Source organism: Pipistrellus hanaki (genome assembly GCF_964339955.1).
Source record: "Pipistrellus hanaki genome assembly, chromosome: 17".
Taxonomy (NCBI): Eukaryota; Metazoa; Chordata; class Mammalia; order Chiroptera; family Vespertilionidae; genus Pipistrellus; species Pipistrellus hanaki.
Genome location: NC_140519.1, coordinates 15,134,927 through 15,151,412, shown reverse-complemented (window position 1 = coordinate 15,151,412; position 16,486 = coordinate 15,134,927). Strand labels below are relative to the sequence as shown.

At 41.2% G+C, this 16,486-nt stretch overlaps 1 protein-coding gene across 1 annotated transcript in view; it reads right to left on the bottom strand.

Moving 5' to 3' along the window:
* Positions 1-15,266, bottom strand: part of TRPA1 (transient receptor potential cation channel subfamily A member 1) — a gene marked incomplete at its 5' end in the record, with an annotated part of 43,042 nt that extends 27,776 nt beyond the window's left edge. Inside the window, 7 exon segments of the mRNA XM_084865030.1 lie at positions 917-1,053; positions 1,508-1,653; positions 2,192-2,300; positions 5,055-5,162; positions 9,750-9,925; positions 12,415-12,574; positions 15,156-15,266. Of these exon segments, the coding sequence (XP_084721156.1) occupies positions 917-1,053; positions 1,508-1,653; positions 2,192-2,300; positions 5,055-5,162; positions 9,750-9,925; positions 12,415-12,574; positions 15,156-15,266 (947 nt within the window).
* Between the last annotated feature and the right edge of the window lie 1,220 nt (positions 15,267-16,486).

Here is a 16,486-nt window from a genome sequence, read left to right as displayed (position 1 = left end):
TCAGACAGACCCCACTGTGCCTGGTGGTTTTGCTAATGTACATCCATTCCCCTGCGCAGTTTAGAACCAAAACTTATTTTGGTAGGTAAAGTTTCTATTTCCCTGAGAAGCATTATAGATTTACAATATGTGTATCTCAGCTCTCTTCTGCCATTCCAGGCCTCCAGCATGCTCACACGTGTGTGTGTGTGTGTGTGTGTGTGTGTGTGTGTGTGTGAGAGAGAGAGGGAGAGAGAGAGAGCAAGAAAGAGAGAGAGAGAGACAGACAGACAGACAGACAAGGCTCATCTCAACCACCTTTTGCACTTACTAGGAAGCATGAAATCCTTGTCTTCCTGAAGAAATTGAACTCTCAATCTACATGCCTGTTCCCCGTCCTAGCATCTAGTACTCCTATAGCTTTAGATGCGTTTCTCTGATGTGTATTTCTGTTAAACTCTACAAAAACATTTATCTTGTTTGGAGCTTAGCTATTATTTCCTAAAATGATGTTTTGAAACTTTATCATTTTGGGGGTGGGAGGAAAGGGAAACAGGGAGAAAAAACGAAATACCTGTATGTATCTGTTCCATTATTTTCACTAAAAATGAGGATAAGACATTGGTGGAACCAGAACAGATTATAAAGCATGTGGAAAGCCACATATGTTGACCTTCTGAGCATATCGAAAATTAGTCTTGAATCTATATCCACTAGATTAAGAATTGATATAGACTATGCCACTGGTGATTTTTTATTCTTCCAAAATCTATTTAAGGTTCTACTTTGATTCCAGAGGAGCGTGTGGTTTCCATTGAAGCCCAGGATTTTTGAGCCATGGACTCTCTGATGTGGGAGTGCTGACTTCTCCCTGCAGGGTATAACTTCGCACCTGAAGACTGAGAGTCTGAACACAGAATGTGAGTAGAAAACTTGCCTGTGCAGCGGCGTCTCATGGTTTCCATCCACTGCGTTGACAATATCGTTGCTACCAGAGTAGGAGTTTATCATCAGTTTTACAATCTCAGTGGCCCCCTGGGTAGCAGCAAAATGAAGGGCTGTGCACTTCCCGTTCTGTAAGTTGTGACACCAGAATCAATGTCTAAGTCCCAATTGAAGGGTATACCCTAAATTCAGCAGGGAGATTGTTTACTTTTCCCCCCAGGTCAACAAAATCATGGAAATGGAATTTGAGAGGATGAGTAATAATTAGTTTCATCTGTTGAAAAACATAGTATAAAAATCATAGCTGGCATTTTTGCTTCCTTGCAACTTGACAGCTGGGACAGTATTTCCATCAACAGTATCATTGTCATCACTGATCCATATTTGTGTTTGCAGTTGTTTGGTAGCTCTCAAAATTCATTACATAGATTGAAATTTGGGAGATTCTCTTGTGCTGCTTCTACACAAACAGCAGGAAATACCTGTATCAATCTAGTCAACTGTCAAAGAGTTAGGAAGCATTTTGGAAAATAATATATGACAGTTCTAAAAGAAGAGTCTCGTGTAGAATATGAACAGTTACCTCCATCAGCTCTACTTGGGCACCATTGTCTAAGCACATTTTAATCATGCTCAAGTCACCACTCTGAACGGCCATGTGGAGAGGGCTGGCTTTCCCGTTATTCACAAAGTTAATATGCGACACTCTGTCATATCCATTTTCTTCGCCTTTAGAAGAAAATAAAATTCAAGATAACAAATCTTATATAATAACAGGATAATATGCAAATTGACCGAATGGTCAAATGACCGGTCACTATGATACGCACTGACCACCAGGGAGCAGAGGCTCAATGCAGTAGTTTCCCCCGGTGGTCAGTGAACTCCCATAGAGGGAGCGATGCTCAGACAGAAGCCCAGAAGCTGGGCTCACGGTTGGCGAACGCAGTGGCGGTGGCAGAAGCCTCTCCGACCTTCATGCTAAGGATGTCCAACCCCGAGGGCTCCCCTATGGGAGCACACTGACCACAAGGGGGCAGCTTTTGTGTTGAGCATCTGTCCCCTGGTGGTCATTGCGTGCCATAGCGACTGGTCATTCCGCCATTCGGTCAATTTGCATATTAGTTTTTTTTATGTAGGATAAAAGCAGTTTTTAAAAAGAAAAGGCATTAAGTACTTAGATTCTATTAAATATTTTTCAAATTATTAGCAACCACCAATATAGCTTCTTTGTAATAGTATATAATGTAGGAAAGCTTCTACTCACCAAACTTTAATATTATTTCCATGCATTTTTTGGATCCTGAAAAGGCAGCCTGGTGAATAGGAAAACATCCCAATTTATTTGATTTACATGGTTTAGCTCCATTTTTTAACTGGAGGAAAAGAAAGAACAACAGCAAAAAAGTCAAATGACACAAGTTAGACCCCACGTGCCAAGGATGAACAAGGAATTACATCACTTTCCAAACTATTTCATTATTCTGTAACTATGTAAAACTACAGAAGAGCTTCAAATGATATGAAATCTAGAAAAGAAGGTAACTTTGGAACTAGGCTAAGATTCTGAAATAGAGACACTATATTTCCCAAAGATGAGGTGACAATGCAGACACAAACCATCAATCTCGATAGCCCAGAAAACTAAAGTGAACACATTTTTCAATGGGATTAATGAGGTTTTTTTAAACATTAACATAACTCTTCCTACACCCATTCTCAATTCCTTATACAAATAGGGTTATAATGTTTTCCAGATTCTTCCCCTATGTTTTTTATATAGAATTAAATAACTAGGCCAGCATTCTTGTTCACTATAAAAATCAGGTATTTTCTTCACTAATGTAAATTCTCCACCAAAAAATATATTAGAAGTTCTGAATCATATATTACTTTGACATCAGAGTCAATAATTTCCAATGGTCATTTTCTATAGATCATTGGATTTTGGTTGCATTGTAAGTATCTTTTATTTTCATAAAAGAAAATATTTTGAAAAAGCAGTAAAGTGTTACGAGGCAAATATTGATCTGTAATCTCATCTTCTAGGGACATCATTGGGTTACATTTTAGAGACAATATATTTTTTGTCTTATTTGCAAAGGTAATTTTTATGTATATAGTTTGTAGTTATACTGTTCAGAAAAGCATTCGCTTACTAGTATTCATACCTACAGTGAATAAAATTCCCCAATTCATGAAAATTTCTCTAGCATTGTATATCAACAAAGTTTTTTTCATCTTTGATTATTAGAGAAATTAATTAAATGTGATGTGACCCCTTGTCAGTTTCCCATGGAGTAGTGTTGTTGTTTTTTAATTGATTTGTAAGAATACTTTATAGGTTAATGTATGTCCATTTAAAATTAAATATAAAGATATAATCATATGCTTTCTCTGTTCAGGCCAATTGATGTGTTATAATCCAGCAGTGAACTATCCGTACATGCTCTGCATAAGGCCAACATGTTACTCTTAAATATTTTGATGAATTAATTGCTATTACTTTTAAGATTTTACATCTACATTTACTTTTATGGTGCAATTCATAAAAGCCGTATCTGGCATTGGCCTATCAGAGGACTTTTCTCTTGCATTAAGACTATGTGGTAAAACTAGAATGTACTTTAAATTAAATTATTTAAAAATAATTTATTAAAACAAGCTGTTTCCTAAATACCTTGACTCTTTTTAAAAAGCACACAACCTCCTACCAGACCCCCCTGTTAACAGAATGTGTGCTAATGTGTCAGCAAATGAATTAAGCTTACTAAATTGTTCCCCAAAACAAATGAAACAGATTTTAGTTACTAATAACACATAGAGAAATTACTGATTGATGAAGAGAACACAAGCTTCACTAGATGGACTTAGGCACTTTCCTAGCAAATGCTAGAGCAAATGTAATTTTAGCTCGCTCCAGAGCTTTGTAATGCATTTTTTTAAAATGGTTAATGGTTCCCTACAGGTCTTTACTTTTTTTAGTTATTTTTTAAAAATTAATTATTTTCAGCTATTAATCCATTAAAAGGGGATTTATAATTTTTTTAGAATTATGCATATTGATCTTTTGTCACTTAAAAATTACCATCAGATCCAAGTAAAACCCTTATTTCTAATTTTATTTACTCATTTGTGCCTTATCTTCTCTTGTTAAAGTTAGACTTATCAATCTTTATTTGGTTATCTTTTTCAAAGAAATGACTCTTGATTTATCAAACAATTTCAAAATCATTATTATTTGTGTTCAAATTTACTATTTAGTCCAATTTCATTTTGGTTTTATTTGAGGCTCTTTTCTAAAGTCTTGGTTTGAGTGTTATGTAATTTATTTTTATTCTCTTTTTGGTCTAATCATGACAGCTTAAAAGAATATGAATTTTTCTCCATGACATACAGTAAATATGTTACAACATATTTGTGGAATTAAATATTAGGAAGATATTTTTAAGTTATATTTTTAATAATGATTAAGGAATCTTAGGAAGAAAGCTCTTTACTGGAATTCTAGCGCCACACTGGAAGGGGCACTGAGGAAAGCAGGAGCCCGTCAGATGGCGGGCCCAGTTTCCATGGACCCCAGAGAGAAGCGGCTCCCTTCAGGGCTGTGGCCAAGGGTTAGCCATTCCTGTCACGCAGGGCTCCCTTTGTGAGAACCCAGAGCAGCAATTTTTCTCGTCTTGGTAACATGAAGGGCTGTGTGTCTCTTGGCTTTTATTTCATGGGCCCAACAATAAGTCTGCAGTGACTATATTTACCTTTCCTTTGACTATTCAGAAAGTTCAGAATCAACAGTATGAGCCACTGTAATTAACACACAGGCTATTATACTTTGGGTTTCCTATTCTAGCCTGACCACCAGATTCATCTTAATTTTCCCTGTCTATACTTTCCTTCACCTTGATCTTCTCACAATTTCTTTAATGCTTTCCTGTTAGTCTTCGGAATCCGTTTAAGATGTAAGGTGGGTGTTCATAGATAAAAACCCACAGAACTATTTTTATGACATATTTTCTGAACCTCATATTTTGCCTAAAAAGAGAAACTGGGAGCTGTTGGAAATAACAATAATTCATAATGTACTAATGAAAAGGGAAAGAAAACAGAAAAAATAAGGTTCAAATACAAACCAACATCTGCAGAGCCTCACTGTTATCTTTGGCGCATGCAATTATCACAGCTGTGTTTCCATTTTCTCCTTCCAAATTAACATTTGTGCCACTGTGCTCCATCAAGACCTGTGAGAGAGGGGACAACTGTCAAGATTTAACCTGCAGGTTTCCAAACAGGGTGTTCATAATAATAAAAGGGTAATATGCTAATTAAACCAGACGTCTTCCAGATGTCATTCCAGACATCCTTCCTGACCAAGCTGGGGCCAGAGGGGAGCCAGCCTGAGTCCCTGGTGCCTACCTGCAGCCGGAGGAAGGTAGGCCTACTCTTGCATGAATTTTCGTGCATCGGGCATCTGGTTAGAGTATAAACTCTCTGATGCCTGGGACCATGTCCTTATTCACTGTTTTTCATCCCTCTCCCACACAATCTGGCATAAAACCTTGCACATAGTGGGTGCTACATAGATTTCTTTTAAAAATTTTTTTAAAATGTTTTTATTGATTTCAGAGAAGAAGGGAGATAGAAATATCAATGATGAGAGACAATCATTGATTGGCTGTCTTCTGCAAGCCCTCTACTCGGGATCAAACTCGCAACCCAGGCATGGGCCCTGGACTTGAATTGAACCCAGGACCCTTCAGTCTGCAGGTCGTCACTCTACCTACTGATCCAAGCTGGCTAAGGCTTAAATTTAATTTTTCCATCACCATTTATCCCATATATGCGCTCTTCCAACTCCACCCATCCCTCTCTGGCCCTGCAATAACCATACTGTTGTCTATGTCTATGAGTTCTCTCTTTTTTTTTTTCTTTTTTCTTTTTTGCTTAATTCCTTAAAGCTCCCAAATCCACCCTCACCCAGAGCTCTCTGCCTATTCTCTATGAGTCTGTCTCTGTTTTGCTTCATAGTTCAGTTTGTTCATTAGCTACATAGATTTCTCAATCAGATGACTGGTGGCAATCTCTATATCATATCCACTGAAGCAAATGTAATAACTTCAATTTTTACTCTGTACATATAATAGAGTAAAAATTGGAGTTATTAGTTAATACGATTCACTTCATAATTCTCCCTTGTATTAAATTAACCAAAGTCTTCAAGAATATAAATCTGTTGGAATGTATGGATTGGGGAGAAGAAAAAGATGCAGAAAATGATGGCAGGAGAGGGAAGGAGAAGAAATGTGTGTTTTTCCCCTCTAGTCTTATTTCTTTTACAGAAATTGCAAGTATTTTGGGAAATGTCAATTAAAACTCCATTGTCTTCAATAGATAAAGTTTCATGTAACTATCGTATAGCTAACTCAATTAATTCAGATTTAGCCTGGAATAGAAACTTTCACTAAGATGTAAGAAAGTAGCATTCCTGACAAAATGGTTAAGCAATTTTTCTATTGTAATTTGTCTGAAGACCTGTTACCCCCTCACCTGGTTGGCTTCCGATGATCACTGGCCAAGCATCTACAGATATTTAACCAGTCTTTATATTACATTAAACCTAACAATACTTATCTCACATAAATGGGTCTCTCAAGAAAGAAGTCTGGGATTGGCCTACTAGAGGACGTTTCTCTTGTGGCGAGACTATACAACTAGAATGTACTTCAAATTAAATTGTTTAAAAAGAATTTATTAAAACAAGCTATTTCCTAAATACCTTGACTCTTTTTAAAAAGCACACAACCTCCTTCCAGAGCCCCCTGTTAATAGAATGTGTGCTGACGTGTCAGCAAGTGAATTAAGCTTACTAAATTGTTCCCCAGAGCAAATGAAACAGATTTTAGTTCCTAAATATAGAGAAATTACTGATGGATGAAGGAAAATGAGAACATAAGCTGGACTTAGGCACTTTCCTAGTAAATGGCAAAGTCACATGCAAACCTACCCATGTTTGTAAGAGGAGATTCCCCCCCTTGACTGTCTTAGACCCATAGCCATAGACCTGCGGCAGGTATTAGGGTGTTCTTGTGTTGCCATAGCACAATCTTTCATAAAGCTGTGTCTGATTATAGGTGCCGGGGCCCAGAGAGAGCAACTAAACTGTGCACCCACCTGAGAGTCACTCATGTCCAGGCACGTCTGGAGGTTCTCAGGTGAGGCCTCCAGGTGTCCCTTCCATGAGAAAACAAGAAGCCTCCTGGGAGGGTCAAGCCACTGGATGCTTTGAAGTTAAGCCCCAAGGACTAAGGCCTGCAACCAACTGGGAAACAAGGCCCCCAGGCACGCTATGCACTGGGCCAGTGCCCCGGAAACACTATGCATGCCAACAGAGCCTGCAAGAACTAGAGGTGACCGTGGGTAACAATTTTTCAGTTTACAACCCTATGGGCCATGGTGGCAGGTTTGGGGAAAGGTAGGCAGACCAGACAATGGAAGAGCATTCTAAACTGGCCAGAACCGGTGGGGTCCAGGCCTGCCCCGGGGAGAAAGAGGGGACCATTTGCCAGCACATAAGACACTTTAAAGTTCTTCCTCCTTTTATTCTCTTCATCTTGGGTGAAACACAGGTGTTTGAAGATAGTATTTAGAGGAAGTTATGGCTGGTAAGGGCAAATGAAAGAGTTTATATCTTTCTCTTATAACTCCACTTCTCTTCTTGTCCTGGTGTATCCCAGGAAAATTTGTTACAGCAGCCATTCTAATTTATAAATCACTTATGGGCTTATTTATAAACGCATGTTGGAGAGGGCAAGGGAAGAAATTCTTTTCCATTTCTGTGTGGTACCCACCTTTCTGTATTTGTTGGCCAGAAGAGTTCTCATTTCTATTTATCAGCCTTTGAACTGTTACTGCCTTTGAATTCCCAACTCACACTTTCAGAGCCCAGACTAATTAAGCCAATGGGCATTTGCTTCTGACAAAAGCCTTCAGAGGAAGCCCAGGAGATCCTTGGGGAAACACTATGAGACATCTCTGGGGTGGCAGGTGGGGTCCCTGCAGTCACTAGCAGCCCAATTCAGATGCTTCATGGATGATGCAGACTTTTAAAGAACAATCAGGCCACTGGCAGAGGCCTTTCCAATAACTTCCTCAAGGGGCCGCCCTGACTCCTCTTCTTAGGTGCTGATACCTAAACTCTCCCTGTTTTGCTTCAGCCAGAACCCCTGATTTACTCATCCATCCATCCATGCACTCATTTAAGAGTCATCCTTATCAGCAGTGCCAGTGCCGACAACTATAAAGATGAGTCACACACAGCCCCTCCTTCAAGAATAACCAGCCATCCAGGGAGAGAAAGCCATAACCTGTGATTACAATACCCTGCGCTAAGCATCAGGACAGACGACGGGAAAGTGGGAAGGGGGCTCCCCTCACGCCCTCTCTGCCTGGAGTACAGAGACGTGGGACTCCAAGGGGCTGAGAGGACAGTGTTTGGGCTAAAGGGAGCATAGAGCTCAGAGACACCCATGCTTTGTGTCTTCCCTGAGTTGTCTTTGGTGATTTATAGACAGTAAGTTGTGGTGTGGTGTGATGGGCCAAATGTTTCTGTCCCTCAGAATTGAAATCCTATTGATGGTCTTAGGAGGTGGGGCCTTTGGTAGCTAATTAAGTCCTGGGAGCAGAGCTCCCTTGAAGGGAATTCGTGTCCTTATAAAGAGATCCAGAGAGCTCCCTTGCCCCCTCTGACATGCAAGGACACAGCAAGACAACAGCCATCTATGTACCAGGAAGTGGGTCCTCACCAGACGTAGAATCAGCCTGCCCCTCGCTCTTGGGACTTCCAGCCTCAGTAACTGTGAGAGATGTCTGTTCGCTGTGTAAGCCACCCAGCCCATGGTACTGTCACAGCAGCCCAGCACTGACCAAGTTGGCTTAGCACAATAGCCAAGACACTTGAAATTTTGCTTCTACAGGGAAATTTATTACAAATTCCAAATTGCCTACCTTAGAAACACATTTCTGGAATATGTTCCACTTGTAAATTGCATTCCTCTTTAAGTAAGCACGTGAGCTTCCCAGCATATCTGTGAGACTCAGATGTGTTTGAAAGCCAGGCCTACACTTTTCCTTTAGGCACTTACCAGGGTTTCTTCTATTTGACCTAACTTACTCTCAAAAAAGAAAGAAAGCCTTGAAAATGTTAATTTCCCTATAGTATCGAATGTCTTCTGTTGAGATGATCACATTCTGTCCACTTGAACCAAAATAGCAAATTATCATTATGTTTTGTCCTCACTGAGGCACTTGTCACCTTCTGCCTTTAATGAGCAAGTGCGACAAGGAAGCTTTGTAGTTGAAGGAACCGCTGAGCTAAAGCCAGCCCGCACTTTCTGCCTTTGAATCAGTAAATCAGTCAGGAAAAGCGGTAAAGAATTAACTTACCAACATCAAGATCAGAACAGAATTCCTAATTCTTGTTTTTGCCAGTTATCTGACATTAGGCAAGTGATTTAATTCTCCTTGCCTCAGTCTCCTCAGCTGTGAAACGCGAGTAATAATAGTCTTACTTCATAGTTTGTTAAAATAAGGATTTAAAGAACTAAAACATATAAAGTCCTTAGAAAAATGCTTGGTAAATGTTTTGTTTGATAAAGACCATATCATCATTATCATCATTATCATCATCATCATCGTCATCACCACTAGCAAGATCATTAGTTGGTCAGAAGTAAAGCCAACCCTGTAATAGGTACATGTGCCCTGGCAGCTGAGGTTGGCCATTCTGGCCCAGGCAGAGACACCTGGCCAAGGTCCCAGCCCAGGCTTACCTGCGCCACCTCGTTGTGCATGCCCTGCACCGCCAGGTGGAGGGGTGCCATCATGCTGTGGTTTTGGAGGTTTGGGTTGGCTCCTTTGCTGAGAAGAAATCTAACACTTTCAACCTGGTTTTTCTCTGCAGCCCGGTGCAGAGGGGTGTTCCCGTCATCGTCCATCGCATTGAGCACTAGGAAAAGAAAGCAATACACGGGTTAAGTTTTGCTTGGACAGGATTGAATGCCTCTTGCATCCCTATTTACTTCAAAGCTCAGTGCCAGGTGCTACTGTGACAAGCTTCACCTTCATCACACAAATAAAAATACAGCTTCTGGTCTCAAGAAACAGCTGATGGACACCTGGAGGGATGCACAGAATTAGGACACTGACTTTGTCAAATGAGTGAGATGTCCATCTATGACATCGGTAAGAAAATAGATCTTCCAATTGCTACATGCGTTTATCTGTGGTATGAATTTGGGGACTGTTACTAGTATAACATATTGTGCTCAATAAAAGCAATAATTACCATATATGCCAGTCACTCTACTAGGTTCCATATAACCATTATTTTAATGAACCTTCCAACCGCCTGCAAGGAACCATGACCGTTTTTCATAAAGATGAAGATGCTGAGGCCTCAAGTGGCTCAATATCTTGACAACATTACACCTCTAAGTAAAAAGAGTTAAGTAAGTTGCCTTACTTCCTTTAACCTGTTTTCTCATATTCAAATTTGATTACAAAAAAGAAACATACATATATATATATATATATATATATATATATATATATATATATATCTTCATGCACAGTGTTTGGCTCTTAGCAAGGTTGAGAGACCACAGAACTGGAATTAGAGCTTGAGCCTTCAGTGACATACATGGCTACAATATGACATACCATGCTATTTATTCTGTGAGCTCAGCACAGCAATGAGCAGCATCTTTTATCTGTTCTAAAATACACATGACTGTCTGCTTTACCAACTATTTTAATTAGTGGCAGCATATCTTTATGTCTGAGGAGGGAAAAATACTCACTTTTGAAAATGATTTGGGAACCATCTACAATGCCTAGACCTATGTTGCAGCCATGTCTGTTTTGTTTTGTTTTTAAATTATCTCTGCACTATTTCCTTTCACTCATCCAAGAGCCTTATTCTTTTTTTAAAATATATTTCTTTGATTTTTTTTTTTTTAGAGAGAGGGACAGAGAGTCAGAAGCATCAATGAGAGAAACATAGATCAGCCGCCTCCTGCACACCTCCCACCAGGGATGTGCCTACAACCAAGATACATGCCCTGACTGGAATTGATCCTGGGACCCTCAGTCCACAGGCTGATGCTCTATCCACTGAGCCAAACCAGTTAGGGCCAAAGCTTCATTCTTAAATATACATACATGCACAAAGATTCACATAACCCTTCACACACACACACACACACACACACACACACACACACACACAGGCACGCATACCTCTTAACTATTCTGTATGATCATGACTGAGCACTTTATCAATCAGCACTAAACTTTGTTAAACCAGGCCTAAACTTACATACTTCCAATCACTAATTAAATAATTTGAATTTGGATTTTGTCTCCGCCACTTTTCAGAATCATTTCTACAAAGTTCCCAAGTCCTTCTAATGTGAGGGTGTGCTGTGAGCACATCCCTTGTTGGGTATATCTTCACTCCCTTTCCCATCACTCTCTTCACCGTCCTGCTCCTGGCTTTTCCTCTGCCATCTGACCCTTAATGTCAGTGCTCTCTCCTTAGCTACCTTTATGGGCAGTTCTCTGGTCTCCTAAAGCATCTCCAGGCATTCCCATAGTCCCGGCTACTTCCTTTACAACAGTGGCTTTGTAGGGCTGGCGCCTTTCCTTCTATATTTCTAGTTGTCTACTGGATATTTCAAAGTGCATATCCCCTGGGCCTTTTAAACTCAGTAGGACCAAACCCAAGTTATTATCCCATCATATGTCAGACACATTGTTCTTGTATTTTCCTCTATGCCTCCTTTTTTTTGTGGTTATACTATCAGCCTCATCTCTTTTCAGAGTCACTTCTTGCCACTTCCTCCTTACATCCAATCTTTTATCACACACTGTTGACTCCATTTGCAAAATAGCTCTCTAATCTCTTCCTTTCTACTATTTCAACTTCAAAACCCTAGTTGACGCATTACACTAAAATAGCTTTCCAATTGGGATTCCACTTCCAATGCTTCTTACACAACATTGACAGAATTATTTCAACTTATAAAAGCCTTATCTTTCCACCTCACTGCTGACTTCTCTATGGCATCCACTTTCCTTGACTACAGTTGAGTTTCTAAAATGAGGCTGGTGTACATGGTAAAGTTCAGTTTTATTCACTGATGAGCAATATAAGTGTAGAATAACTTCAACAGAAATAGCAGAGAAGGATACATACAATGTATATGCATTTTTATGGCCTATCAAAGATTTGAAGTGCTTGCTATGCAGTGTCCCAGGTCTCTGCACTGTCCTTGGCAGTGTTTTAGTGGGGAAATTCCTATAGGGAAATTCACACTCTGAGTGAGCTCGCCAGGCCCTTTAAACCAATCTACCTTGAGAGTAACTTCTCAGCACTTTTTTCAATGAACCTAACGGGATAAAGGATAGGGAGCAATCACTGTAACATTTTGTTACCGTCACAAGAGGAGTCACTGATGATCATCTCCATCAGCCCAATGTCACCTTCTTCTGCGGCATAATGCAAGGGGGAGGCGTTCACACCATCATATTTGGGTAGCTTCTTTCGTTTCTTCAGACACCTTTGTAATTCACTTGCATTTCCTTCACAAACCACCTAGAAGTATATTAAAAACTTTTCATTACAAACAAACGTATGTGAAATTTAGTCATATAAGTTCATCGTTAAAAGTTATTATCATCCAAAACTACTTATCATGCTTGCAATACAAAATGTTCATGGACATAAAGAAAGTGCAAGCAAATGCCTAAACATTGATAAGTACCTTAAGAAACTGATTTCATTTTCAGACTATAAATGTGTATATACTATAGAAATAAAGATCTCGAGAAAAGTTTTAAAGCAAATGTAAGGGGTGTGATATGAGAAATAAGGATAGTGACACTATAGAGGAATTCTCCTTGCCAGGTGAAAATGTAAACTACAGTACAAGGGATTTTGGTGAGATAAGAAAAAAGTTTTTCATGAATGCAAGAATTAAGTCCAGGAATCTAAATTGCTATCCTGTCATTGGTCTTCATGCCTACAGTCAATTCCCATCCAATGTTTCCCTTCTTATATACCAGAGCTAGAGTCCTGCAGCATTGTCATGTCACTCTCGTGATCAGTAGTCTAGATTGGCTTCCACTCACCCCTGGGAACGAGCAGTCCTATCACTAGGGTCCCGTTGCAGCCAAATCATGTCAGGCTCACCTCCTGGGTGCTCTCTGCACCCAGGAAGAGCTAGTGTTATTTGCACTGACTTAGGACCCTACGTCAGGGCATTGCAAGGTTCTGTCACTTGCCCAAAGGCACAGTAAGTGGCAAATTCTCTATTAACTGTATTAAAAAAATACATTAAGCACATTAAGACTTTATTTTAGTTCATGGTAGTTTTTCATTTGAATAGTGGGAAATGTTCTGGTCATCTGTAAGATAACAAATCATGGGTTTTGACACATATATTGCCATGTGTCAAATGTGACCTGTCATAGTCAAAAGTTGTCAGTGTCCATTGATTTGGCTTATATGCATGCATATAAGTCCTTTGGTTGATCTTAAGTCAGATGGTTTTATCCACATTTCTCATCTTCTGAGGTTTCTGCCATCCTTCAGTTTTGTTAGTATTTCTGAGACAGTATGTGGGCTGGAGAAAATATTGTACACAGTATCTTTTTAATCAGGAAATCCTTAGAGTTCAGAACTATGAGGAGTGTTATATGTATTGATCTTTAATTCTTCTCAACATTGAGATTTCTATGGAATGATCTGGAATTGCTGCAGGTCATAAAATAAAATATATAAAGCCCTCACTCTGTAAATTTTAACGTGGCTTCTAAAACAACACAAATGGCTCTACTGCACTTAAGTATGCAAAGGAAGTATTTCTGGTGTGATTTTCCAAAATTTTATAATTTTTTCCTGACTCATAAAATTAATTCCAGAAACACTATTCTAACGCTGGAGATTCGCTCATGACTTTGGTAGTAGGGATGAAGCCAAAAGGCCATGAAGCAAAAATCAAAGATCAAAATTTTAAGAGATTTTGTTTTACTTATTTCAACCTAACGTTTATTATATGAATCCTAAATGCTCAGTTCTTTATTAACTATATTAAATACATTAAGACCTGTTAACATTGAGGAGGAAAATAGTATTCTGTTTGGATGTGCCAACAGATTCGGCTTGGGAGGCCTGGTTTGTGGGGTTGTGCTATTTACTCCCAATGTCTGGCTCACACACGTGAGTATCAATTGGTAAGTATCAATTCCTGCCTCCTGTTTAGAGAGTTTTTTGCTAATTTAATTTATACCAAAATGAAAGTTATACATACCTCTTTAGTGGATAGATAGACAAAGCCACGTCTCCCTTCGAAGATACATTCAATCATATGAAATAACAAAACAAACCAGACACAGCCCAAGTGTTTATGCATGCAGAACTGGCTAGATACATCGTGATGCCCTCAGAGAAGGGAATACTATAAAGCTGCTAAACATCCTGAGGTACCTCTCCAGGTGCTGATTTGAAAAGCATTCTGAAATATATTTTTGTGTGAAAATAGAAGTGCAAACCTCTGTGACATCCCACTTTTGTAATGTGTATCTGAATAACCCTCCCCCCCCCCCCAAAAAAAAAAAAAAGAACTGCATAGGACCTGTTAATTCCGTTGTGGAAAGGGACTTGTGGTGAGGGTTTGAGAGGCATTTGTAAAGCTCTATTATCGTCTGAAAAGAGACCCTTCCCCTGCTGACAACCTGAGAAGCCCTGGGGTGGGTTTCTGAGGGCTTAGAGCTGAGCCCTCAGACTGCGCCGTCAGAGGGTGGCAGTGGCTCCTGCTGCCTTCAGAGCAGAAGCCAGGAGCAGCTTAAGAAACAGAAGCCCCACCTAGTCCTTGGGACCCCATGGACCACCTACCCATCTTCAGAGAGCCTCCCTCTCCGCTGAGCTTGTCCCGACCACCCCCCACCCCCACCCCCTGCCCCAGGATTCTCTCCTCTAAGATTCCAGTAATGCTTCTTCCTTCAGGTGCAGGTTTCCGTTTTACTCCACGGGACAAGTATGCCTCCCACCGCCAAGGCACTTCCCGGAAACCCGACTTCCAGGTATAGCCATTTAGCCCTTTAGTTGAAATAAACCTACAAGGAAAGGACTGGCGACAGGGCACACGCTCCCGCCCGCCGACCGCCCAGGGTACCTTAAAGGAGTCCTTGGAGTCGTCCATGTCGTCCTCCACGCCCTGGTAGACCACGCCCTGGGGCTCCTTCTCCCCCACGGTGCGCAGCATCCTCTTCAGGCTGCACCGCATGGCCCCCACCCCGGGCGCCACCTGCTGCAGCTGCTGCGCGCGGGCACCTGGGGCGACAGAGCGCCGTGAGCGCCGGGCGGGCGCAGGGAGGCGGGTCCGCCCGGCAGTCCGGACCGCGGAAAACTTGCTCTGCTGGAGGCCAGGAACTTCTGCGAGGAGCTCTGGGCCTCAGCTACTTGCAGTGCAGGAAGGAGCAGGGGTGTGGGGTGGATGCAGGACGCAGACAGCGTGGCCCCGCGCGCAGGGATGGGAGGGAGGGGCGCACCAAGTGTCCCCAGGGCTCACTCACTACTTAGGGAGGAAAGCGCCTATTTCCTGTCCCTCCCCTCCCCACCTCCACCCCCACCCTAGTCTAGGTGTCAGATAGGAGTGGATCTAGCTAATAAAAACACTAAGCCCTCCACCCTCACACATGCCCTACCCAACAACCTTGGGAGGGTGGGCGTGGAGAATGAGATAATAACTGGGTACGTTGGGAAGATTTCTATTTTTTTAGGATGTATTGTTTCCAAAAGCCACTGCGCCTGTTTTCCCCTTGTCCATTTCATTTTAAAAGCTTCTTTGGAGATACAGATTTTAAAAAGCTCTTATTTTCTAATAGAAGGCCCCACTTCCTCTGGGCACATTTCCTGTGGATAACAATACTAAGCCAAATTAAGGTTTGTTTTTTCAGAATGGCTAATAAAATGACTGTATAGGTCAAATTGACTGCTGTTTACCATCAGCGCTGTTTGAAAGGCCCATCTCCGTGGGCCTGCACTGCCTGCGTGATCAACCGCGTAGGTGCCGGTTGCAGAGTGGAAGGTGTGTCCTCTCAGTGGGAGAGCTAGTTCTGCATTTAGGTGCGGACAGCGGGACCTCTGAAGCTGCTGCCTCTATGGTTTAGGTCACAAGGTTAGGAAGCAACAGACTTCCAAAGCTTGTTGCACTTTGCACAGGAGAAAACTCAGCCAGTCTTTTATTTGGACACACCGCATGCCTTTGAGACCCTGGATTGTCATATCCAGGTGGTGGTCTCCAGCACCTGACGCCAGTCTGCCCGCATGCAGGCTCTGACATAGAGCCAGCACTAAATACAAGCACGTAGACTGCCTGACTTAGGGGCTACCCCAAGCTGAACTCAAGGATAGTAGTGAGGCCATGATGCTACTGAGGCACTATGGGAAGGTTCCCTCAACTCTTGCAATTAGATATGACAGGTTGCCATCAGTTCCACCCCT